Source organism: Leptodactylus fuscus, chromosome 6 (genome assembly GCF_031893055.1).
Source record: "Leptodactylus fuscus isolate aLepFus1 chromosome 6, aLepFus1.hap2, whole genome shotgun sequence".
Classification (NCBI taxonomy): Eukaryota; Metazoa; Chordata; class Amphibia; order Anura; family Leptodactylidae; genus Leptodactylus; species Leptodactylus fuscus.
Window position 1 is genome coordinate 53,576,439 of NC_134270.1, and position 27,423 is coordinate 53,603,861.

Below are 27,423 nucleotides of genomic sequence, written 5' to 3' on the forward strand. Positions count from 1 at the left end.
AACGAAAGGTAGGAGACGAATAGTCTTTCTTACGGCTATTCCGACGTGTTAGTTAGAAAAAAAAAAGGGTTTGAAATATAGCATCCCTTTAAGAAAGACAGAAGATTTAACATAACTAAATAGATCAGACTACTCAGGGTTCAGTTTGTAGTCTGTAACCACAGAGACACACAAGTCTGCCTAGGAGCTGTAAACGTAAAACAACGCAATTCTAATCCAAATAAAGTTGTCACAATGGAGTAATAAATGTTCTTACTAAAGTGTACAAATCCTTTGACCATAACATGACAAAGTTTTGCAGATTTCTTGAAGTGTCAACTGCTGTCAGATAAAGGAATCAAGCAGAGGTTGACCTTATGTAACTTCTTTTACACAACAGCACATTGTTACACTGTATTAGTTTAATCCTTTGTGCAAGAAACCCTGCAGAACATGTGCTAATACATTGTAACAAACCTTCAGTTGTGTGAACAGGAGTAGTCCAGAAAATGTTTTCAAATGGTAAAGCTTTATTTAGATAACACAATTGGACAAACCTGGCCATAGAAGTGAAGGTAGATATCATAGATACTAGAAAAAGTTTATACCTTAAAGAAAATATGTTAGACGACTGGTAACGTTGCACTTGTACATCTGTCTGCAATGTTATTCTTCCCATGATATGCATGTATATACACCGCTTGTACGGTATAATGTGCCTACCATGACATGACAGTGCATACACCTACATGACGGAAGGTATGAACACACTTAGACATATGAGCAAGTTGCATTTTTACAATAAGTTTCCTTAAAATGGGAACCCGGCTGTATTGTGCCTTGGCTAACAAAACACAATCCGTGCATTATATTCTGCCTTTCTATAGCGGCTCATGGTGTGTCAATAGTTGTCAGCATCATTATTATTACACAGCAATAATAAAACCATTACACACAAAGATTATCTATATATAGAGAGGGTGATGGGAAAATGGAGGTAAAAACATAGTGGTATATGCAAAGAAAAATAAACCAGATTTAAAGGGTTTCTCCAATTTGTAAACCACATTTTTATTCCTTTAATGCATCTTAAATGAGAAATCAAGTAGCCTTGCATATGCTTTTAAAGTGGTTGTCCTGGAAGTTTAGATTCACTAGCCTGATCTGATGGACTCTTGCTGATCTGATGGATCCGGGGTTCCAGCGGGGTCCCGATCCCCAGGTTACATGATCTGAAGCAGAGCTCTGACCCAGGATTACTCCACCTATTCCCTCATCTCACAAGTAATAACCTATGTGTAACCCCATAAATTATGGCTTATTGGCCATTATAGTACAGAATGCTTCTATCACTTGATGCCCCATTTCTAAGAGTACTTATATTTCAGTTATATACTTTCTAATATACCTTGTGATTAACTTCTTCATCATTTTTAAGACCTCGGCTTGTCGTCATTGAACAGAATCATTCTTCTTACCAGTTCGGTACAAATCCATTCTGCCCCTCGTATCCTGGCAGCCTAATCTTGCTCATTTCTTTCCAGTCTAGACAATTCTCAGTCAAGTGGATAGCCTAGATTCTAGAATAATATATCTTACCTGCACTGTACAATAAAGTTTTAAGACCCAGAGTAGAATAAGAAACCCAGGGGAGGATACAAACATAAAAAACAATGTTACATACCTTTCCCTGGCGCCGGCGCACTCTCCGCTGATGTCAGTCATCTACACTGATGGAAGAGATGCCACTTGAGCAAGGGCTTGCACCGCGATGCATAATGACACAAGCCCCTGCCCATGTGATGTCTGGGATATCACCAAGTAGGCCTGAAGCCTTCCGGAGCCAGGAGAGGTAAGCAACAACAGTTTTTATGTTTCCTCGTCTCCCCTGGGTCTCCGATCATTATACTCGGGGGTCTCAAAAGAACCCAAGTATAATGATAGTGTTTGTGGGGTTTGCGGGCCCATGGCCTTACTTACCAATCCCAGCTCCTGATCACAGCCTCTGCAGAAGGGGAATTGCCGGCAACCATGAGCAGGAGCCAGGATCGGTAAGTGAGTAGGACCCGTTACCTGCTGGAGTAACTCATTAAAAAAATGAATAAAAAAATTTAAAATCTGCAGCGGTAGCATCTGCCACCAGGCTCCCTATTGTCTCGGGCCCTGTGGGAGCCACTATCCTGGTAGTTACGCCCCTATGTGGATGGTGTCCTCATGGAGTCTATTTTCTGTTGACACCATGGTACAAAGTGCCATACGAGTGTCTAGGTGTCTGAGGCATATAAGATGATGTCCAAGTAACAGAGTCAAACCTTTTTCATACATTTTTATGCAGCTGTCTAACCAACAGTGATATACAATGTCTCCACCACTATAAACTGCAAAAATATGCAGTCTCGATGCTGTATCATACACATAAATACCACTATGGTACTTTAATTGTGTAAACCAACTTTTGGAAGGTAGATCCCTATAGGTCAATGTCTGATTTTAAAGAAACCTAGGGACCAGATGAACTGCGATTAAAGGCGTTATCCAGTTTTCTGTTCTATGCTTCGGATAGGTCATTAGAATTAGATCTGCGGGGGTCTTGAGTGTCGATACCGAGACAATGAGGCTCACTCACTGTACAGACTGTAGTGCTGGGTATAGGTCCCAGTGCTGTGCCGTTGACTTCAAAAGGTGGTTTTCTTTAAGAATTTTCTTGCATATTGTTTTCCCAGAACTCTTAGCATAGAATGTATAGTCTGTAAGAGTCTGCATGATGAAGTGGGCCTGCAAAGTCAGTTGCCTTAAGGAGGTACTTCTTATGACCTAAATAAGATCAACCTAGAAAGACCTTGGACATGGAGAAGAACTGAAGCACTCAAGTGGCATTACACAAGGATTATTGCCATGTGAGCAGTGGAAAGTGCTTTGTCCGGTCGTCTGTAGCTGCGGCACTGTCAACGCTCATTCTTCAGGGCTCTTTCACTAACTTTTGTACCCGGCTCTATTCATTAACACATTCGCTGGCCTATTAGTTTTTTATGCCTCTTTTGATCATGCCAATAATGGTGTCATTTTCCTGATCGTTCCTTCCTGAAAGGAACTGTATTTAATAGTTAATGACCAGCAAGCAATGGGGATCATTATCTGAGCTGCAGCTAGCTTTTACTTTAGTGACTGTGCAAGGGCTTCCTCCATTACGTGTCTATGCCACGTATGAGTTTGAAAACATGATACGTTGAACTTACGAGGACCGGCACAATGAAAATAAGAATGCGTACAACACCAGCACGACAAAGACAGTAACTCAGCACAGACCGCCATCACACCCAAGAGGAGAACTCCGCCCACTTTCTACAGCTTTTTCTTGAAGATACTACGACATGGAAGGTTTTCTGGCTTTGGAGTTTCATTGTTTCTAAGGAGGTATATGAAACTGATTTGATGAAAACGGCTTCATAAACAGTAAGACGCAACAATGTTATTAGCAGAATTCGGAAGCCCAAAGTCAGCGCATTGTCCTACAGCAATGACGTAGAACAAGCTGATACCATGCCATACTATATATAAGAAATATACTGGGTTGGTTATTGGAACACTGCATTTAATTTTTAAACAGATTTTTCAAGACTTAAATGTACAAGACCTATCTATAGCACAGGCCGTGACTTGGGTTGGGTTCCAACTCCTGGCACTTGAGTATGCAATATGGCCTCTTCTTCAGAGCCTGAGCCTGTAAAATCCTTTCATTGGTTCAACAATCCCAAAACAAACTAATATTGATGACCTATGATAATGAGTAACACCCTGTATTATATTCCAGAGCTGCACATATTATTCTGTGGGCTTCACAGCTAAAAATCCCTTGGCATTATTTCCTGGCTCTGATGATTTCCATTCTGACAATGCTAGCCATTCTGAAAGGCACTATAATGTGTTCTGCAACTATCTGACTACAACGTGGCATAAACGCCGCGATTTGCCCAGGGCGGAAATGCCACGGAAATAAATGCGGCATTTTACAGCCAGAGCAAAGTGGATGGGATTCTAGCGAATCCTATGCCCACTTTGCGGTAAAAACCGTGCTGCGGACACGCCGCGCTTTTTTGCTGAGAGACGTCACGTGGGGCCTTAGCCTAAATCTGCAACACTAGACATAGTCTATGAACAAGTATAGCACAGTTTCTTGACATAAACCTATATTTAATATCAAAGTACATTACTCATCTTATTAACGTTACCCAAGCATTGCTCTGTGCTTTCTAACCTGCAAAACCAAAACTAAAATCTGACTGGCTGCAATGGGTAACTGTGCCATGTGTTGGCACAAGCTCTCGTACATGATACCCACCAAGTTCATAGCCCCAGGAAAAAAATCCAGCAGTGATAACCATTATCACCATTGTAAAATATTACACATTATAACTAGCAGAGCTCATAAACCCCAGACTGCTGCCACGCACCAAATCTGCTACGTCTTACCCGCCCTCCTGTCAGTAATTCAAGAAGTTTCAAAAGAAGTCTTGAACAAAGTCCAGTCTCCACCCGCTGACTGTGAGGTGATAATGAACATACTTTTTGATAAAAGTAAAAGGGATAAAAATAGATGCCTATTATAAACGTTAAAGACTGTCAGCTTCCATGTCTTTGAGTCATATGTGGAGAAGGAGGACTTGTATGCAGTCTTCAGGTTTGTAAATGGTACATACAGCAATACTGGTGCCAAACACTCCAGGCAAAACGGATTCACTGTCTTAGGCTAAGGCCTCACATTGCACAAACGCTTAGAAATATTTAGAAAGTTCTTATACTTCTCCCTTCTGAACAATCCACTCCTGGCCTTGGCTCAACAAACTGTAGCAAAATCGGCAACAAAAAAAGCTGTGTTTCCACAACGTGGGGCCTTAGGCCTAGTGCAGCGACTACGGAGGTGGAGCACGACACAGGGATTTTCTATAGCGTTATCCCATTGAAATTAGTAGGACAATGCTACAATACCTTGCACAAAGACCACTACACAATGTATGCGTTTGCAAGTATGAATCAGCCTGCAACCCCAAGTAAACATTATAATGGCTGCTGCACTTGCACAAGTGCTCTGGTAACTTCAAAAAGGTGGAAGGAAGTCAGATTTGCATATTCTTCCCATGTTCCTTTGCACAGTGGAGCGCTCATGGCTTAAGACTCCACATACCTAAATGGTGGTTCTCTCCCTATGGAGTGATGATATCCCCTCAACCCTGTCTAAGCCTCTCACCTCTGCCAGGTCAGTCCTCTATGCGCCAAGCTGATGAGATGCAAATACATCGAAACAGCTGTCCTTGGCTGAGAGACTGTATCTGGTAAAATCCCAACATCATTGCTTGCAAACAAAGGCCTCTGAGAAGGTCAGCATGATGTTAAAGGGAGCGCCCTCTATTGGATTGCTTGACTGAGACTCTGTCTTCCTAATTACATCATGGAAGATAGACTTGCACATTCTCAGTCAGCGCCCTCTATTGGTGTGCATACTTGAGGCACTGGCATCCTAATTACATCATGGAAGTCAGATTTGCATATTCTTCCCATGTAGCTTTTCCTAAGGCATTTATTTTCAAGGGTTAAAAACCTCCTTTAGGCTAAAGTCCCACGTAACGGCCCACAGCAAAAAGCACTATGGGAGGAACTGTAGTGACATTGCATCACACTTTTCACAGAAAGCCTCTGTGGACTTTCTGCTGCCATTATACCTATAGGGAAACCACCGGCGGTATTTTTCTGCAGTGTGTGGATGGGATTTGCGTTTTTTCCGCTGCGTTTCTGGCGTGGCCAATCCTCAGTGTTTACACCACGTGAGGCCCTGTCCTTAAGGTCAGTGAGGGATGTCATACCCCTCCAACAAATGAGGTCTGATTCAGGGGTATCAATGGGGGGGGGGGGGGGCCAGGCTGGAGAGCCAAATTAAGTTTCTCTGCATTGGTAATGGTATTTAGCAATATGAATCTTTGCCCCAGAGTTGCAGAACCTAACTACGACTGATCCAGTCATTTTTATTTTTTAACGGAAAGTATTGCATAACTGATTCAAGGAGATTCTGCATGTTGGAAAATTTCCTTGTGTAATAATAATTATCTCTACTCATTACGTGAACTCAACAGTTCCCCATACATAGTCCAATTCTCAGCCGGATGATCTGAATTAAAGGGACACTAACCATAGCTATGTATAAAGAGAAAAATAGCAGTGAAACCTCTGAGTAGACCGCCAAACATTGCATGAAAAGGTGGTCTCCTAAAGAGGTGGTCTTCTCAAAGAAGCTGGTTAGTATGGAAACCTGAAAATTCATTACAGAAAATGTGGTCTAGGTAAGGAAGTGGTCTCACACTAGTTATCAAGGAAAGTAGAGTCCAACTCCCACTGGTCTCCTCTATCTTTGATGGACCCTAAAAGGGGGTAGTGCTTGGTCTCCATTACAAGAAGCCCAGTACAGGACATTAGCCCTGTCCTTTTTGTCAAAGCCGCTGGCTGGCGTGGCATGCTGGGGGTTGTAGGTATAATAAAGTAATGACCAGAGTCCTAGTTAGGCAAAGATCTAGATTGTCTTCAATCTAATTACACTTGCCAAGGCAGAGCAAATTGTTGGCATCCTTATTCCTGCCACCCAGTGCCCCTGAAAATATCTATAGAAATAACTGTAAACCTTGCAGGTCCAGGGAATAATGTCCAAATCCAGCCAAGGACAACATCTGTAAGGAGTTTGTATATTCTCCCCATGTTTTCGTGGGTTTCCTCCAGATACTCCATTTTCTTCCCACGCTTGAAATATATATTGATAGGGAATATAGACTGTGAGCCCTATATGGGACAGTGTTGACAGTATCTCTGTAAAGTGCTGCGGAATATGATGGCGCTATATAAGTAGTTTGTTACAGCACTACACAATATGCAGGTACTATCAAACAATCAAAGAACTACATATATATATATATATATATATATATATATATATATATATATATAAAATAAATCAACCTGATTTTTGTCTCACTTATTCTTCATTTGACTTTTGAACTGGAAATTAATCTTCGGCCATCTCTCTCCGGGGTTAAATAGCCATGGCTTCACATTACAGAGACACCAGACACTCGTGTATTTATTTTCGACAGCGTTATCTATAGCCTCCAATGCAACAGTGAATTGTGCAGCCAGCAACCAGCTGCAGGCAAAAGAACAAAGGCAAGAAAAGGGCATCCACTGGCAAATGTTGCCCCGGAGTAGGGCATGGGATTGCCATATTAAGCAAATAGGACTAGACTGCTATTAGCACTTGGAAGACAAAACTATTATTCTCTCCAAGACCCAGGCTCGTCCCTCATTATTGCTATGTACAATGAAGGGCTTTGCTAAGCAAGAGACTGTACTTAATAATTTATCCCAGCTCCCAGCGCTCATGTTTCCTACCGCAGACACATAGGTTCATCTAATAAAACTAAAGTATTGCCAATACAGTTATCAGACTGAAACACATTGCAAATTTCTAATATTTGTATTTGCTTTTATGTTTTGCAAATTTAAAAATTGGAAAAAATTGTAATAAAGGCCAATTCCCTGGGCTATCCCAATTAAGCAGATGATATAGTCAGCCATCATTTTTTCAGCCCACAGAATTTCTATGAGGTCCTCTGCCAAGAAAACATAAAAGGCCCATTGTCTGCATTGTTGGGCTGTTTACTCACTAGCTTTCAGAATGAATGGACACGTTGGGTACCATTTATCTCGGCAAGAAAGGCTTTGTTTGATGGAGACAAAACATGGGTAAAATAATTAAAGGACTGGGCTGAATTTTAAACCGCCCTTTACAATACAGCTATATTCTATACACCTTTAAAATAGATTTCCTAGGATGTGCTCCTGAAGCAGGTGCAATGCAGGTACATACGTAGGTAGCAGATTATATGAGGTTTTCCGCCTACAAGTTACAGGTCTATGCATTATTAACTATGTCTAGTGGTGGATGGGAAAGGGTAGGGAGAAAAACAACTGCCTAAGGTACCATAGAGGATGGGGTGCAATTTAGATTTTTAAGTCCAGATTCCCACTGAACCTTCTTTTCTATGTTCTGCAGTACTAAGTAGGCATTGTATGGGTCTAGCCAGTAGTGGAAACTATTTTCAAGGGTTTCCCTGCAGTATAAAGGTTGGGAATCACTGCCTTAGGGTGCATGCACACTGAGTAACGCCGGGCGTGTATGAGAGCCGTACACGCCGGCATTACGGCAGACTGCCGAACACTTCCCATTCACTTCAATGGGAGCGCTCGTAAACGCCGCTGTTACAAGCGCTCCCATTGAAGTGAATGGGAAGTGTTCGGCAGTCTGCCGTAATGCCGGCGTGTACGGCTCTCATACACGCCCGGCGTTACGTAGTGTGCATGCACCCTTAGACTGCGACACAAAGGACAATGGACCTGGGTCCAAAAGTACATCCTACTAATATTATAATTGTGAAAGTTTCTGTGTTTGGATGTTTGTGTGTTTTCTCCACAATCACGCAAAAATGGCTGAACGGATTTGAATGAAATTCGGCACATAGATAGTTTGTAACCTTGATTAACACATTATCCCGGTAAATGACATGGCTTCATGACTGGTATGAATTTATGTTCACATACTATATTACACTGCTGTTGCAGCAGCTTATCTCATGTTCTGATAAGGTCAGGTCTGTTATCTTAGTGTAAACATTCAGCTAACCCTCAGTCCATTCTGTACATGCATTTGCATATTTTCTGATCTGCTCCAGGCAACATGCTGGCACACTATGGGAAAACACCTTTAATCCAAATTGGCAGTTTGCTACTGTTAAGCATGCCAAGAAAAAGAAAATCTAATTTTTTGCAAAATTCTAAAACAATGACAGCTATGAAGGTAGCCAGAAGTCACAGAGTTCTCCTCAAGCAGAGCTGAGGGGGTTCATCGGTGCCAACAAAATGCTATTATATGGCGTCCCAGCGAGCTGCTGAGATGCCGGAACAATCACGGCACAGTGGGAGGAACGAGTTTAGCGGCAGGCCAGCTTGACAGCTGCCAAAACACCAGAGCAGGCAGATCATCGATGCCAACAATACACTCATTATATGGCATCCCAGTGAGGTGCTGAGATGCCGGAACAATCACTGGCACAGTGCAAGGAACGAGTTTAGCGGCAGGCCAGCTTGACAGCTGCCGAAATGCCGGAGCAGGCCGATCATCAACTCTAACAACATGTTCATTATATGGCGTCCCAGCGAGCTGTTGAGATGCCGGAACAATCACAGGCACAGTGTGAGGAACAAGTTCAGCAGCAGGACAGCTTAAGAGCTGCCGAAATGCTGGAGCAGGCAAACCATCAACGGCAGCAATTTGCTGAATATAGGCAGATCATCAACGCCAACAACACGCAGACGAAGACGCGGACAGAGGCTAGTGGAAAAAAAAAAGTTATGCTGTGATAAATATGGAATTCAGTCAAGAAATATTTGGACAGTGACACAAATTTTGGCATTTTAGCTATTTACCAAAAGATATTCAACATACAGTTATATAATCATTACGGGCTTCAAGTGCAGACTCTCTACTTTTTAAGGTATTCACATCCAAATAGGAGGAAAGGTTTAGGAGTTACAAAAGCTAAATAATGGTCTACATGGGATATTTCTTCTTTACTCCATCATCAATTAAGCAGGTAAAAAGTCTGGAGTTGATTCCAGGTATGGCATTTGCATTTGGAAGTTGTTGCTGTGAACCCACAACATATGGTCAAAGGAACAGAGGATTCACCACAAGATGCAAACTATTACTCAACTTCAAATATAGGCCAGATTACACTTTGCCAAAAAAAATAATCTAAAGAAGTCCGCCCAGATCTGTACCAGCATTCTTTGGACAGATGAATTTAGATTCATCTGATGATCAACCTGGTCCAGAATGATATGAAGAAGAAAGTACAGAGAAGGCTTGGAATGGTTCATGATCTAAAGCACACCACATCCTCTGTAAAACATGGTGGAGGCAGTGTGATGGCATGAGCATGTATGGCATCCAATGGCACCAGGTCAAAAGGGTTTATTGATGACGTGACATTGATTCAACCAAATGCAGCCAGGTTGATTGGATGATGCTTCACATTACAGATGAACAATGACCCAAAACATACCGCCAAATCAACCCAGGAGGTTTTATTTAGACAAAGAATTGGAATACTCTGCAATGGCCAAGTCAAGATCTCAACCCAATAAAGCATGTCCTTCACTTGCTTATGACAAAGCTTAAAGAGAGAAAGACCCACAAACCAGCAACAATGAAGAAGACAGCCGCAGTAAAAGCCTGGCAAAGCATCACAAAGGAAAAAATAAACGGTGTTTGGTGATGTCTATGGGTTGCAGAATTCAGAATCCGCAAAGGATTTTCTATAAAGTATTACAAATTAACATTTTATTTATGGTGATGTTGATTTGTCCAATTACTACAGTGAATGGTGAGGAACGCCCCATCCCCTACTCCTGAAAGTACTCGTCCATAGACGAAAACTGGGGTGGCGTTCTTCACCTCTCAGCACATGGATGGACGATTAGGAACTCCCCCTCTAACAGTACAGCGCAATAGACACTACTGTGAGGAAGGGCGTTCCTAACTGACTGTCAGAAATGCCCTTCTGACAGTGAAGAGCTACAATACCGACACCGATAGCTCTTCCCCGGGGGCACAGAACGGGAAAGCTGATAGTGCGCTGAATTCAGCTCACTGACGGCTTTCTAGCGGTGTATTAGACCGCATGTGCCCGAGGATGTGAAAGGTCCTCTTTAAGTGTTCCAATGACCCTTACAGGGGTTTTAACTAGACTTTGATATAAAAGGCCTACCCAGTATAAGAGGGGCCAGACTCTGGCTGATTAGAGGGCTACATTGCTTTGGCAAACACCAGGTCTCCTTGATTTTGTTTTACCTGGGCAGCTCCATACATGGTAATGGTTGTGCCTGGTATTACAGTTCAGTCTTACTTACTTAAAAGGGTTGTCCGTAAATATGATAACTCATAGGGAAGATGAAACATTAAAATATATATATATATATATATATATATATATATATATATATAATACTCACCTTTCCCCAGTGCTCTGGTGTCCACTGCTGCAGTCCCCTCAGGAACATGAAGTTACCACTGGAAGTCCTGTGCCACATGTGACCACTCATGACCTCAGCCATCACACACAATGCAGGACTTAACAGCCTGTGCCTGAGTGCCGAGGACAGTTGAGTATGTATCTTTTATGTTCACCTTCCCCTTCCTTTATAAGTTGTAAAATTTCTGGACAACCCCTTTAAGTGGAACTGCAGTACCAGGCGCAGAGTGTGCTTGTCACTATAAATGGCCAGTTCACATGCATTACAAAAAATTTTCTGAATTGTCAAGTTTTCAATTCAGTTCAGGTATTACCTCCTCATTTAATACCTCACTCTCCACATGTCGGAGGTTGTTCTTAGCCTGTACGTAGATCTCTGATGTGTGCTGACCCTCAGGTGGGCTTGGCGCAGGATAGCATGGAGGTGGTGGGAGTGAAGCATCAGGCGCAGGTGGTGGAGGAGGCGGGAAGGCTGGTGGAGGTGGCGGTGGGTTGACGGCTGACTCCATTTTCTTACTGCCACTAGGATTTACTTCAGGATTTAACATGTCCATGTATGTCTGCATATCTGTGATGGCAGTTTCAGGAGGCCCTTAAAAGAAAGAAAATATAAAAATGGAGTGTAATGAGATATACAGTATATATGATGAAATACTAGTCACGCACCCAACATTTAAGATAAATTCAGCTGACCGTGACCACAAAGCAATTGGGTTGATCATTAATAGAACCAATGAAAATTTTTCTTTTGGTAGTCCATCGACAAATCAAACCTCTACAATTTTCTTCAGGTACGTCTTACACTTGAATGGAACAGATTTTCACCTTGTCTTAGAGGCTGAGCAACCCAGAGGCCGGGCTTACATGACCCAGGGTTGGAACCAGCCTTCAGCCCCAATGTTCAGTACCTAAAAACCCCAAAGCAATTTAAGTGTAAGAAGACTCCCTGGACATCCCCTTTAAATTTTCACGCCTAAAGAGGGAATGTATTAAGCCATTTGCAAGGCATGTGAGACAGTTTTTTGGTTCAACTTGCTCCATTATTTGGGCAGATTTTGAAAGTATATCAGGCAGAAACGATGCCACTTAAGTCTATAGATTATGTCTGGTACTGCAGCTTAGCTCCATTGACTTCAATAGGCCTGAGTAGCAATACCAGATCTAGTCTGTAGTAAAGGGTGGCACTGTTTCCTGAAAGAGAGTATTTTTTTCCTAACATTATGGCATGAGTCTAATGTCTGATTTCATTGAAGACTTCACGATACAAAGAATGTAGTAATACAAATTGACGTCATACGTGAGCCTCAATACCTTTTATGTTTCCCTTGAAACACAAGACTTTAGTAAAAGGAAAACTAGATTATATGACAATCCTAGAAAGCAGATGAAATAACAGGTTGTTTTACATATAATACAGGTGAAACCTGAGGTGTTGGCAGAGGCGTAGTGTGGGCGGATTACTAGAGTCCTATGTAAAATAGGTTAACAGCAAGGACAAAGACTAAAACATGTTAATCTGCCTGATAGGAACATTGAGGTCAACACTAGTATCACATGTAGGGGTCTTGGTCAATAGTGGATAACTTACATGCTGTAGGAACTGACAATGGTATTGAAACTAGTAATATCAGGCTGGCGGATATACTGGGGTATTACTTTTCATTGAAATCCAGTTTCAGTGTGGAGACAATACAGGTAATGCTCCATGTGAAAAAACAATGCAAATCCCCTATTGTCAGCAGTGAAAAAGCTAAGTGATTTTAACAGGAGACATTTATTCTAATAAGGTTCATCCATTGTTGTGTATTTCATGCATACAATTTTCTATCTGCCAATTTTTACATGATAAGAAATTGGTCGTAAATGATATCCAGCCAATAAATCATTGCATTGAAAGAAAAGGTTTTCTTATTTTTCTATATACAACGTCTCTAAGGTATTGCCGCCCAACCGCATTATAATGTGTATAACTACATATGAGGTATATACAACAGTGTTTGGTATTGTAGCCCAACCACATTTACTTTGATGGGGTTGAATACAGTCATTTTGGAAACTTCCTAACTTTCAGACGACTGAAGGGGGGACAAAATCTGTGTAAATGAACAAGTTTGTGTTTCATAAGTCACTCCTCCAACCCCAACCCCTTTGGCCTTGACCAGGGGTGCTCACACTTTGTCAGCATGTGAGCTACTTTATAACATTACCAAGTCGAAAGATCTACTACCCACTTCTTGTGGGTGGGGCCGGGCATGTGGGCGGGGCCGGGCTTGTCTGTGGGCGGGGCCGGGCGGAGCGTGAGAGCAGGAGACAGCGGCGTTCTGTGGCTGCCCAGGGATCCCCGCTGTCTGCTTGTTCACAGCGCAGGCTGAGAGTTATCTCTGGACACTGGCAGGCTGGGGCTACGGCAGCTCCGCCTGCCAGTGTCCGTAGATGACTCTCAGCCTGCGCTGTGAACAAGCAGCACCCCGGCCCCCTCCATCCCTAAGAGCGGCCTGCAAGTGTCCGGAGTGCTTGTTCACAGCGCAGGCTGAGAGTCGACGGTACTATTCCGTTATCGGGCCAGCAGCAGCGCATTTCAGCACCAGCTTTCGGGACAGCAGTTCAGTTCAGCAGCGGGAATTACAATGACATCCGAGGACTGCTGGCCCGATGCTTGTGCCCAGTAGCCAGTACATCAATGACCCCCCCTCCATCTCCTCCTCCTTCCAGTGCTGCCCCCCAGCTCTCCTTACATCTACCCCGTACCCTCTCCCCGCCACATGACTAAGCCGATGCTGGCCCGATGATAGAGGCCGTGCTTGTGTGTAGTAGGCAGTACATCGATCGATGCCCTCATCCTCCTCTTCCTTCCAGTGCTGCCCCCCAGCTCTTCTTACATCTGCCCCGTACCCTCTCCCTGTAATAGGCCTCACCGTAAATCTTGAGCAATGAATGCTACTAGATAGCCGCCGGACGCTGCAGAAAGTTTGTCCCTCCGGCTCGCTGTAGCTCACCGTTCCTATAGTCGGCGTGTTTCTTGTCAGGGCCTGGATTGAGCCCCGGTGTCTTTCCTTTCGGTCTCGGTACTAGCGCTGAGGTGAGGCCTAGTCGTGTGGCGGGGAGAGGGTACGGGGAAGATGTAAGGAGAGCTGGGGGGCAGCACTGGCAGGAGGAGAAGGATGGGGGAGGGGGGTCATCGATGTACTGGTTACTGGGCACAAGCATCGGGCCAGCAGTCCTCGGATGTCATTGTAATTCCCGCTGCTGAACTGCTGTCCCGAAAGCTGCTGCTGAACTGCGCTGCTGCTGGCCCGATAACGGAATAGTACCGAGTCGACTCCCACACAGTATAATGTCCACTCATTGTGGTCTCTGCAGTATAATGTTCCCTCCCACGTGGCCTCCACAGTATAATGTCCATTCATTGTGGTCCCATTGTGTGCTTCCAAACGGCCATGAACAGGGGCTGAACGGAGAAGCAGAGAGTAGACATCTCTCTGATTCACCAGTGCACACAACTTTAGACGCACATGAATAACAGCCATCTGGGACAGTAGGAGAGCAACCAAAAACTGGAATGGTCTCGTTGCATCCAGAACGGTTGGAAGTTATGATTTTATGTTGTGTGCATATAAATAATACAACCAAACAGTGAAAATATTATATATTATACAGTTCCCAACAACAGTAGAATACAATGAATATTGTGACAATGTGAGAGCCTATATCATAAGCTTTAGCAAATATTTGTGTCATAAAATCCAGTCGATAAATGAGCCTGAATCTACTTCTGCTTCCTGCAGCAGAGACGTCTGGCTCATATTTTAGATTATGGCAATAAAGATACCTCATAATCCCCTTAAGAAAAGAATATTGTTTTCCTATTTTTTACTGAGTGCAAATGAGGTTCAGGAAAAATATCTAAAGGAAGTTCAAGCAGAGAGTGATCAAATCCCGGCCAGATATAACAATGTATGTGCCTATTCAGCTTCATACCCTTATTATACAGAATAAACACTATTGTAGAAGGTAGGTTCTTATACATATTGGTCAGTAAGTGTTATTTGGTATTTATTTATCCGTGAGCAGCGTTATATAACTTATCTACATCTCCACAAGAGGGCAGTATTATATACATTTTATTATTAGGGAGAGCTGTATTATAGTAAGGCAGTATTATTACATTCTCTTGTTGGAGGCAGGTATAGTTCATAATATTGGGTAGGTAGACCGTGAACATAAAAAGTACTCCGATAGTGGTAAGAGTGGCCACATCATGACACTGTGAGATCCTAGCCGAACTTGCAATACTAGGCCCAACTAAATGCTTGACAAAAAAAGCCCTGATATTCACAATGTTGAGACAAAACAAGGGCCAGCTATATACTGTATGTCAGGTATATACTTTTGTGGCACCATCTACTGCCCCATTGTAGTAATCACCAGAAGTCCTCCCTCTTCTCTGACTAGGATATACAATGTCCTATTAAAGGGAACCTGTCACTCTCCTCACATGTCTATTTTAGTAATTGACAGGTAGGTGTTTTTAGTTGGAGGTGTGTCCTGGCATCCTGTGACACTGTCCAATCAAAGCTGACAGTCAGTGTATGGACACACCCATTTAACAAGGGGAAAGGAGAAACACAAGGCAGAATTGTAAGAAAAGATGTCACAGAACTGTTATTTCATGGAGAATATAGGTATTTACTAAAGTAGACATATCAGGGGAGGTGACAGGTCCTCATTAAAAATAATTAAAGAAGTTGTACCAAGGGGATAACACATACCTCCCAACTTTCAAAGAACAGAAAGAGGGACAAAATGTATGGCGTGCCGTGGCAAATTTAGCTACACTCACTTCTACATTGACTCCGCCCATTCTTGTCCATTTTTCTTTGTGCCCCCACACAGAATAATGCTCCTACAGTCACCCTAACATTATATGCCCCCACATTATAATGTTCCCCTCCAATTGCCCTACAGTATAAAGTCCCTCTCCTCGTACCCCAGTATAAACTGGTGGCAACTGAAGGGGGACATTAATCTGGGGCAGCTGGACATTAAACCGTAGGGGTAGCTGAAGGGTGACAATAAATTGGGAGCAACTAGAAGCGGACATGTCCCTTTCCAGTTACCCCTAGCTTAATGTCTCCATCCAGTGACCCCCATTGCCTAATGTCCTCCTCCAAATGTCCCCAGTTTAATGTCCCTCCTAATCTCCCACTGTTTGATGTCTCCTCGTTCATCTGCCAGCATTTTAATGTCCCCCTTCATATGCCCCAGTTTCATGTACCCCCTTTATCTGCCTCCAGTTTAATGTCCCCCTTCATCTGCCCCCAATTTAATGTCCGCCTCTTCATCTTCCACCAGTTTAATGTGTCCCTTTCATCTGCCCCTAGTTTCATGTCCCCCTTCAATCTTCACTCAAAGCTTAACATTAACTACACTGATACCTTTCTTTGCTCCCCTGCTGCTCTGTCTGCAGTCTCAATCATGGAGTGTTCTGGGAGCTGCGGACGTGATGTGAGTGAAGGCACACAGGGGTGAAGCGGGAGCTGTCTGTGGATAGCTACTGCTTCATTCACTATTGTATCCAAGTCATCTGCGTCCAACATACACAGATGAATTGAATCCAGGACATACCTCCCTCCGACTGGGACAGGACTCGGAATCTGGGACTGTCCCGCCGAATCCGGGACAATTGGGAGGTATGGATAACATCATGATTATTGGAGGGCCACCCACCAATCTGAACAAGGTCCAGTTTCCCCATCCGTGAGCAACAGACATTGGCAAGTGCTGTACTCCCATTGATAGGGGATAATTTCAAAACTTAGTAAAACCCTTTACAGCAGTGTTCTAAAAACAAAAGTCCCCGTACTTACAGTATACAGTATAACGTTGTACTCAGAGCATGATCTAGCCAGTTTCCATCAAGATAAAGCAGAGGCCAAATATTATAACTTCTTTTATTATGTTCTCATATAACATTTTACTCAAAGGGACATTAACCTTTTATTCCTCCCCGTGCTGTTTTTTTTTTTCTTTTCGTGTTGTGCTCTCTTTATGCGCTTTCTTATCAGATATGAATAAGAGATAATATGCTTTAGAGATAAATGGGGTTAAAGGGATTCTATCATTCACACACTATTTTTTCTAGGTACCACGTCGGAATAGCCTTAAGAAAGGCTATTCGTCTCTTTGCAAGCGGCCATTTTCTCATGGCCTGTGGGCATGCGCAGTCTTCTCTGCCCAAGGCCCAAGGCCTAGAAGTTACAAGCCACCGCCGGAAGAAGAAACTGAAGAGGACGCTCCTGACGAAGATGGAGGCGGTGCTGGAGAGAGATCTCTCGCAGCATTGGGGCCGCCCCCAGTGCTGTTTGAACGCTGGGGCCCGCCCTAGTGCTGCGAAAGGGCTAATTTGCATACTGACAAGAATCGGGATTGTAGGCGAACAGCAGCACATGGAGAAGACAACGAAAGGTAGAAGAGGAATAGCCTTTCTTATATATAATAGTGTGTGAATGATAGGATCCCTTTAAGAAAATGTTTGCTGCAGTTTATGCTGAAATGTAGGTGTAAGTTTGGGACAATGTGTCTAGTCTTTTTCATCACACTGGTTAGAAAGTGGCAGGGTATCTAGAAAGCAGTCGCTGAAATCCCATGTATAATCACAAAGTAAAGTATAATGGAAATTTTTTATTTTTTTTGGTATATTGAGCTACATAAAATCTACAAATTTGTAACACATCGATATTATCAATAATACTTTATTTGTATGTATTATTTTTATTATATTCACAATATTACTTTATTTTTATATATTATTTTTTGTTATAGTCTCAATATTTATTTATTATTTTTATTATATTATCAGTATTATTATCTGATCGTTTTTATACATGGCTTTTTCACATCATTTAAAATCCTGTTATCACAGGTTACGATGGAGTTAAGGAAGATAACTGATGGCCAAACAACCATTGCGTCGTCAGTTATATCATGTCTATGGCCAGCATATAATGTGTTGTTGATGTGGATACTGGGGTATATCCACTGGGGTTATGATAATGTCTTGTCCCATGCAACTGCAATATCTAGTCTATCCAGTCTATTCTTAGCATAGGACATCAATATCAGACTTTTGGGGTTGCCTCTTTCATTATATGTACCTGTGCAGTTATAGCAACTGCACAGTTGGTATCATCTATTTTTTGGGGTGCAGGGTGTTAGACTCCCACTAATTTAATATTTAACACTTATCCTCAGGATAGTTTATTAATATTTGAATCCAGCAAAACCCCTTTAAAATCATTGTTTGTCAGCATCTCATCTTCCCATGTTATCAAGGAAGTATAATACACACTGTATAATAATGTGAACAACGTAAAATTATATATAATACAGTCATGGTGATAGTTTCATGTAAATTGAAGCCAACAAGCACTGATCGACTTATTAACATCTGGAACTCATGGGGTGCTCAGTAGGCACTGATGTGTGTCAGCAACCCTTCCTAAAATGGGACAGGTGAATGTGATGGGTTCTGTGGTGCCACATACATAAGAACAAATAGGATGGGTGAATAGAATGGGTTGCTTGCTGCCATATACATGTGGCAAATGGGTTAGATGAATAGGACGGGGAGCGTACTGCCATATACATGGGACAAATGAGATGAGCGAAAAGGACGGATGGCATGCTACCATATACATGGGGCAAAGGAAATGGGTGAATAGAATGGGTGGCGTTCTGCCACATACGTGGGACAAATGGTATGAGTGAATAGGATGGATACCACATACATGGGACAAATGGAATGGCTGAATAGGAAAGATGGCATGCTGCCACACACATGGGGCAAATGGGATATGTGAATAGAACAGGCTGTGTACTGCCACATTCATGGGGCAAATGGGACGGGTAAAGACCAGGGTAACATGCTGCCACAAATACGGAACAAATAGGATTGGTAAAGAGGATGTGTCGTGTGCTGCCATCACATGTATGGGGTGGTGAGGAGGAGGGACTGGGCCTCACATACTGACTTTTGGTGCTTTGCTTCTGCTATATACTGGAGCCATGGACTGCAGATACATCATTAGTAAAAGACTAGAGCAAAGTACTGACAGGCCTATGCCTCCCTCTCCTCCTCCTCCTCCTCATGCATCCAGTAGCACAAAACCCATCCTACGTATTATAAAATGGGTTGCTGACACAGACTGGTGGCCATTTTCTTTGAGAACTTCAGGAATCCCAAAGAACTCTATTAAAAAATAATGGATGGAGCAGGCTCCTCCAATAAATCATGATAGTAAGTGATTCTCTAGTACCGTTGTTGTTAGGTCACATGTACAACACAGATTGACATTTAATAATACATCCTCCAAACAATTATTGCCTAAAAATTAGAAAAAAAAGGCAATTACTAGAAAAATGATCACTATTTGTGGGTGCAGACCCCAGGTATATCTTGGTAGAGAACAAGGAGGGACAAGACTTACTTGGACCTGTATGCTGGTTTAATTTCTTATCTCCCACGCTGGATTGGCTGGAATTACAGGAGTCGTAGTTGGACAGAGTGCTTGAAGGTGAACCAATGTCAAAGTGGGCCTGCTGCGTAGACATTGTGGTATTAGGAGATGACATTCCTGAGTCTGGCTGCTTCAACTCCAAGTCTGCCGATGGATCCCTCGACAACACGCGGTGTTCCACGCTCTAAAAAATGAATGCAAATGTAAGTCAAAATAGGGTCATGCTGGCTCAATAAGCTCTGCCCAGTCTTTCTGCATGCTGTCCTTGCTACAAAACATCATGGTCCATAATTTTAGGACCACATTGCTGTTCTGAGTTACATATTACTGTTACTAGTAGCAAAAACAACATAAATAATGCCCTTCAAAGTAGTGATGGATGTACTGCTGTGTACGCAGGGGAACACTCAAAAACTGTGTCTTCAATGTATTTCACTGGACAGACAGTTTTCAGTGATCCTAGGAAGAGAACAACAACATATTTTTCAGCCATTTTGGTTACCGGGAATAGCATTTTCACTAATAGCCTGCTCCTCTGTGCTACGTACATGGTGCCGCATAGAATGCATGGTGTCCTAGCAGGTTTAGCCACCATCTGTTAACATTAGGCACTATCCTCAGTGTCCAGGTCATGTTCATGTTTTACTCTTACTACTTCTTCTACGGTACAGAATTACTGTGATCGTAGCCATAGCAGGTGTTACGGGGCCAGCACCCTTAGGGGCCCTTTCGAAACTCTGCTAATTTGTATTATATTGCTGATGCTATTCCGTGTAGTGCACCAGACCTCCTAGAGGCTGAAGTGGTGAACACAGAAGAGGCCATGGGCAGGACCAGTAAGTAAATAGCGACCGTTGGAGTAACCCAGCAGGTAGCAAACTAAAGTCACTATGGGGGCCTGTAAAGGAGGTTTATATTGGGGGACCAGTAAAGGGGGCATATATAAAGGGGCAGTATACTATATGGGGGTCAGAAAAGGGCATATATTATGTTTGGGGAACCAGTAACGGGGGCATATATAAAGGGGCAGTATAGTATATGGGGGTCAGAAAAGGGGGAATTTACTAGGCAGCAAACTGTATGGGATCTAATATAATATACCATGCGGTGCCAGTAAAGAAGGTGTTATACCATGTGGGGGCCAGTAAATGGTGCATTGTACTGTGTGGGGAGGGAGAGAGGGATACTGTCACTGCTTATGGAGGCATTATGTAATTATGGGGTTTGTGTTCAAGGCTCAGCATGAGCACCTCTGCGTGACATATCTGCACAGCCATCAGCCGTGTCCAAGCCATACATTTTAGCAGCATTTACATTTCCTTTTCCATCTGGGCCGAGACTGCTATGAAGACTTTAATCTTTCCTGGACTATATGCTGCTGACTAACTAACATTTTTGCCATGAAAGGGTTAAATTTTTCTCTTTTCTGACAGTGGAAGGCTGTGTATCATAAATCTCCTCACTCCAGCTCAGAGGTCATAAATTTATGACTGTCAGCATTGAAAGGAAATGAAAGCGATGATCAAAGAAGTTTATTCAGTTGAGGATGACCTGTGGGCCCCCTTGGCTTGTGGGCCCAGTGCAGTTGTGACCCCTACAGGTATGCCGGATTCAAAGTAGGCAATGTGGTTGTTTATGAGGGGTTCAATTGTAACTTAAGGTATAAAAGATCTAGTGGGCGCACGTTCAATTCCCTTAGGTGTGACTAAAAAAAAATGTAAGTTTTTGTGCTGAAAAAGTCTGTCTTGGCTTATGCAGCCTGCAAAAGAAGTGGCGATTTTTGCAATGTATTGCAATGCATTAGCATTATTAATCAGACCCCCTGGGGTTCAAGATCCCTAGGGGGTCTAATAAATGAAAAAAAAAAAAATTAAGTATTAAAAATTCAAATCACCCCCCTTTCCCTAGAACACATATAAAACAAATACTGTCAATACTGTGAAACACATACACGTTAGGTATCCCTGTGTCCGAAAACGTCAGCTCTACAAATCTATAAAAATATTTTTTCTGTACGGTAAACACAGTAGCGGGAAAAAAAAGTTGTCTATCTGCCCCTTCCCTGACACTGAGACAGTTTTTCATGGTAAAATTAGGGGCCTCGGCTTATATTCGGGTTGGCTTATACTCGAGTATATACGGTAAATTGACAAATCAACGATGATCTTTTTTGGTTTCACCTTTGAAAATAATTTTAGTAATAAGTGATTAAAAAAGCAAACAATCCTTAAAATTGTATCAATAAAAGCTACATATTGTCCTATAAAAAAGAGCCACACATGGAAGTATAAAAAGTTAGAGGTATCACAATATGGTGACACAAGCAGGTTTTAAAAAATATCATTGTTTGTATAATGCCAACATATCCCACAGTGCTTTGTCAGTCACTGTCCCATATAGAGCTCACAATCTAAACATATGCCCAGAGAGTCACACAAGACATATTTTCCTTGCACGGCAGCCAAGAGGTTTTGTTCAGACCAAACATGAATGGACCTCGGGGGTTACCTCAGCATCATGACTCATAATGATACCAACATAACCCTTGAGATCAATCAGCAGTTGCTGACGTCAGGCAGAAGCGCCAAAGAAAACAGGAAGCTGCGCTGGAGTCCAGGAAAGGTGAGTAACATTGTTTTTTATCTTTGATCACCTCTCCTGGGCTTCAAATTATTATACTCTGGGGTCTGAAGAGAGAATTCTATAACAAGTGAAGGGGATACTATGGGACATTATAATGTGTGTAGGGGCCAATGTGGATCATTATACTGTGTGGAGGGGCCACTTTGGAACATTATATCATGTGGAAGGGCCACTGTGGGACATTATATCACATATAGGAGCCACTATGGGACATTATACAGTGTGAATAGGCTGCTATGGGATATTATACTGTGTGGAAGGGCCACTATGGAACATTATACCATGTGAAGAAGCCAATATGGGACATTATACCATGTGGAGGCGCCACTGTGGATTATTATAATTTGTAGAGGGGCCACAATGGGGTCATTATTCTTTATGATGGTGTGTTTTTGCACAAAATTGTATAATAGAAATGCAGTTTTACATTGAAGTGAAAGTACCTATAGCCTAGGGCTAGATGCAGCTATGGCTGCATCCAGATACATAGTGTGTAACTGTCCTAAGGGTGCTGCCATTCACTACTAATTGATGACTGTACACAGTGGCATAAATACTGGGGTAGCAGTGGTAGCCACTGCCACAAGGCCCGGGACATTAGGGGACCCAGCAGGACCCTGATTTTTTATTTTTCAATAGGAATTTACCTGCTTGAGTAACCCCAACAGGTTATAAGCCCTATTTACTTACCGATCCTTGCTCTTGCTCAAAGTCGCCTGCACTTCCCCTTCTGCGGAGGCAGAGGCAGCTGTGAGCAGGAGAGGAGATCGGTATGCGGGCCCACCCAACAAACACTGCTATTCTTATATTCTGGGGGGGGGGGGGTTCAGACCCCAGAGTATAATGATCAGAGGCTCATGAGAGGTCAGAGAACATTAAAAAACTTTTAGTTACTTCTCCTGTGCTCTGGCATTCTTTGGGACTACTTAGTGACATCCCAGACGTCACGTGGGCCAGGCCAGCGTCATTATGTGTAGCAACGTTGGCCTGACTCGTGTGATGTCTGTGTCAACATTGCAGAGGGATGAAAGCAGCAGAAAGTGCTGCACCCTCCCGGAGCCAGGGTGAGGTGAGTAACATTGTTTTTTATGTTTATCATCTTCCTGGATCTCTGATCATTATATTCTGGGGTTTGAAAAGACCCCAAAGTATAATAATTGTTCATGGGTGGTTCACTATGTGGCATAATACTGTGTGCAGGGGGCCACTATGGGGTATAATACTGTGTGCAGGGGCCATTATGGGGCATAATACTGTGTGCAGGGGCCACTATGGGGCATAATACTGTGTGCAGGGGCCACTATGGGGCATAATACTGTGTGCAGGGGCCACTATGGGGCATAATACTGTGTGCAGGGACCACTATGGGACATAATACTGTGTGCAGGGGGCCACTATGGGGCATAATACTGTGTGCAGGGGCCACTATGGGGCATAATACTGTGTGCAGAGTCCACTATGGGGCATAATACTGTGTGAAAGGGCCACTATGGGGCATAATACTGTGTGCAGGGGCCACTATGGGGTATAATATTGTGTGCAGGGGGCCACTATGGGGCATAATACTGTGTGCAGGGGCCACTATGGGGCATAATACTGTGTGAAAGGGCCACTATGGGGCATAATACTGTGTGCAGGGGCCACTATGGGGCATAATATTGTGTGCAGGGGGCCACTATGGGGCATAATACTGTGTGCAGAGTCCACTATGGGGCATAATACTGTGTGAAAGGGCCACTATGGGGCATAATACTGTGTGCAGGGTCCACTATGGGGCATAATACTGGGTGCAGGGGGCCACTATGGGGCATAATACTGTGTGCAGGGGCCACTATGGGGCATAATACTGTGTGCAGGGGCCACTATGGGGCATAATACTGTGTGCAGGGGGCCACTATGGGGCATAATACTGTGTGCAGGGGCCACTATGGGGCATAATAGTGTGAGCAGGGGCCACGGTGGGACATTATACTGTGTGAAGGGGCCGGTATGGAACATTACACTATCTGGAGGCCATTTTGGGATATTATAGTGTGTGTAAATGGGGTATTATACTTTGTGGGGGCCACAAAAAGGGGCGCTATATCATGGGGGCCCCAAGTCAAAAGATTGCTGGGGGGCCCAGTCTTTGCTAGTTAGGCCACCTGCTGTACATGTACTTTCATTGCTTCTAATGGGAAAGTACAGGTACATCCAGGAAATAGCAGTAGAAGCATCTGGTGGCAGCTCTTCTGTGTTATAGTTTGTGGTATATGACTTTAGCATAGAGGTGTCAGCCTTACATTTATGGCCCAGCACTCCAAGAATCTCATCTGTGAGTTTATAATTTAAATCAGCACGCCATTAAAAAAAAGGTTGCCTACTATTAAATTATGGTTGCCCCAGCAGATTTCACATAGGGACCTCCACCATCCTTAATCTGGCTCCATCAGTGTTATCACAGGAGCATCACAGTAATCCATTCTATAATGTCATGTTCTTATCTGTGCTAGAAAAACAGCAAATGGCTTCAATCAGATATCGACTCCAGTGCCCCTATGGTAACGCTTTACTAGTAGCTTCTGGTTCTTCCCCTTTAAGTGAATTGCTATTCACTTATTAGCGCTATATACTGTATATAAATAGAAATGAAATATTCCACAAGTCACTCCTGAAATATAGCAATTAACCTAATTTCCTCAAAATGTCTAATTTACCTTGTTCAGATCACTGACCTATATACAAGCACCACAAGCCTAAAGTCCTACATTCTTCATTCACTAACCACTGAACATCTAGCAAACAATGTATATAGTGTATTTATACCCCAAAGTTATAGATTGCTGTGTATCGACTTCTTATATTTACTTATATACTGTAATGTCAGTAAAATATCTAAAGGTCATTCTGTATGCTTGGTCTGTGTATAGAATTTACACCTGAAGGTTTAGGTAAAGGAAGACCCCCCACCCCCACCCTCCGTCGCAGTAACAGTGACTATACTGGACTCAGGAAGCTTTAAGTGTAAATTATTCACATACAGAATTAAGGTCTGGTCACCTTAGAGATGGCAGACAGGTGAAATTATCGGACATGTGTTTTCTCAAGACAAACCTGCATCATGTATTATTTACGTTTTCAAGACATCTATGTTAATAATTAGAGATGAGCGAACAGTGTTCTATCGAACACATGTTCGATCGGATATCAGGGTGTTCGCCATGTTCGAATCGAATCGAACACCACGTGGTAAAGTGCGCCAAAATTCGATTCCCCTCCCACCTTCCCTGGCGCCTTTTTTGCACCAATAACAGCGCAGGGGAGGTGGGACAGGAACTACGACACTGGGGGCATTGAAAAAAATTGGAAAAAGTCATTGGCTGCCGAAATCAGGTGACCTCCATTTTAGACGAATAGTGGATTTCAAATCCGGGTCATATGAGAATGTGAACTTTGTGACTATGAGACAGGGATAGCTGTACAGGCAGGGATAGCTAGGGATAACCTTTATTTAGGGGGGAATGTTATTAAAAATAACTTTTTGGGGCTCTATCGGGTGTGTAATTGTGATTTTTGTGAGATAAACTTTTTCCCATAGGGATGCATTGGCCAGCGCTGATTGGCCGAATTCCGTACTCTGGCCAATCAGTGCTGGCCAATGCATTCTATTAGCTTGATGAAGCAGAGTGTGCACAAGGGTTCAAGCGCACCCTCGGCTCTGATGTAGCAGAGCCGAGGCTGCACAAGGGTTCAAGCGCACCCTCGGCTCTGATGTAGGAGAGCCGAGGGTGCACTTGAACCCTTGTGCACCCTCAGCTCTGCTACATCAGAGCCGAGGGTGCGCTTGAACCCTTGTGCACACTCTGCTTCATCAAGCTAATAGAATGCATTGGCCAGCGCTGATTGGCCAATGTATTCTATTAGCCTGATGAAGTAGAGCTGAATGTGTGTGCTAAGCACACACATTCAGCTCTACTTCATCGGGCTAATAGAATGCATTGGCCAGCGCTGATTGGCCAGAGTACGGAACTCGACCAATCAGCGCTGGCTCTGCTGGAGGAGGCGGAGTCTAAGATCGCTCCACACCAGTCTCCATTCAGGTCCGACCTTAGACTCCGCCTCCTCCAGCAGAGCCAGCGCTGATTGGCCGAATTCCGTACTCTGGCCAATCAGCACTGGCTAATGCATTGTATTGGCTTGATGAAGCAGTGCTGAATGTGTGTGCTTAGCACACACATTCAGCTCTACTTCATCGGGCTAATAGAATGCATTGGCCAGCGCTGATTGGCCGAATTCCGTACTCTGGCCAATCAGCACTGGCTAATGCATTGTATTGGCTTGATGAAGCAGTGCTGAATGTGTGTGCTTAGCACACACATTCAGCTCTACTTCATCGGGCTAATAGAATGCATTGGCCAATCAGCGCTGGCCAATGCATTCTATTAGCGTGAACTGAGTTTGCACAGGGGTTCTAGTGCACCCTCGGCTCTGCTACATCAGATTGCTACATCTGATGTAGCAGTGCCGAGTGTGCATCAGATGTGTAGTTGAGCAAAACTGACTCAGCACTGCTAAGTCTGCATTCGCATAGGAATGCATTGGCCAGCCTTCGGCCAATCAGCGCTGGCTCTGCCGGAGGAGGCGGAGTCTAAGGTCGGACCTGAATGGAGACTGGTGTGGAGCTATCTTAGACTCCGCCTCCTCCAGCAGAGCCAGCGCTGATTGGTCGAGTTCCGTACTCTGGCCAATCAGCACTGGCCAATGCATTTCTATGGGGAAAAGTTAGCTTGCGAAAATCGCAAACTGACAGGGATTTCCATGAAATAAAGTGACTTTTATGCCCCCAGACATGCTTCCCCTGCTGTCCCAGTGTCATTCCAGGGTGTTGGTATCATTTCCTGGGGTGTCATAGTGGACTTGGTGACCCTCCAGACACGAATTTGGGTTTCCCCCTTAACGAGTTTATGTTCCCCATAGACTATAATGGGGTTCGAAACCCATTCGAACACTCGAACAGTGAGCGGCTGTTCGAATCGAATTTCGAACCTCGAACATTTTAGTGTTCGCTCATCTCTATTAATAATCCCTCACAAATCGATGGTAAATGAATATCTACATAGTGAATGCATGGGCAGATAAATATATCAGAGACAGATACAGTAGACACAAAGATAGAT

The 27,423-nt window shown here is 43.4% G+C and overlaps 1 protein-coding gene across 4 annotated transcripts in view; it reads right to left on the reverse strand.

The window, feature by feature from the left end:
- LOC142210656 (espin-like) overlaps positions 1-27,423 on the reverse strand; it is a 129,925-nt gene that overhangs the window by 46,547 nt on the left and 55,955 nt on the right. For all 4 annotated transcript variants that reach the window (XM_075279972.1, XM_075279971.1, XM_075279969.1 and 1 more), the window contains exons 6-7: positions 19,595-19,808; positions 11,423-11,700 (exon numbers count right to left, since the gene is read on the reverse strand). In XM_075279972.1, the coding sequence (XP_075136073.1) occupies positions 11,423-11,700; positions 19,595-19,808 (492 nt within the window). The remainder of the gene's footprint in view (positions 1-11,422; positions 11,701-19,594; positions 19,809-27,423) is intronic.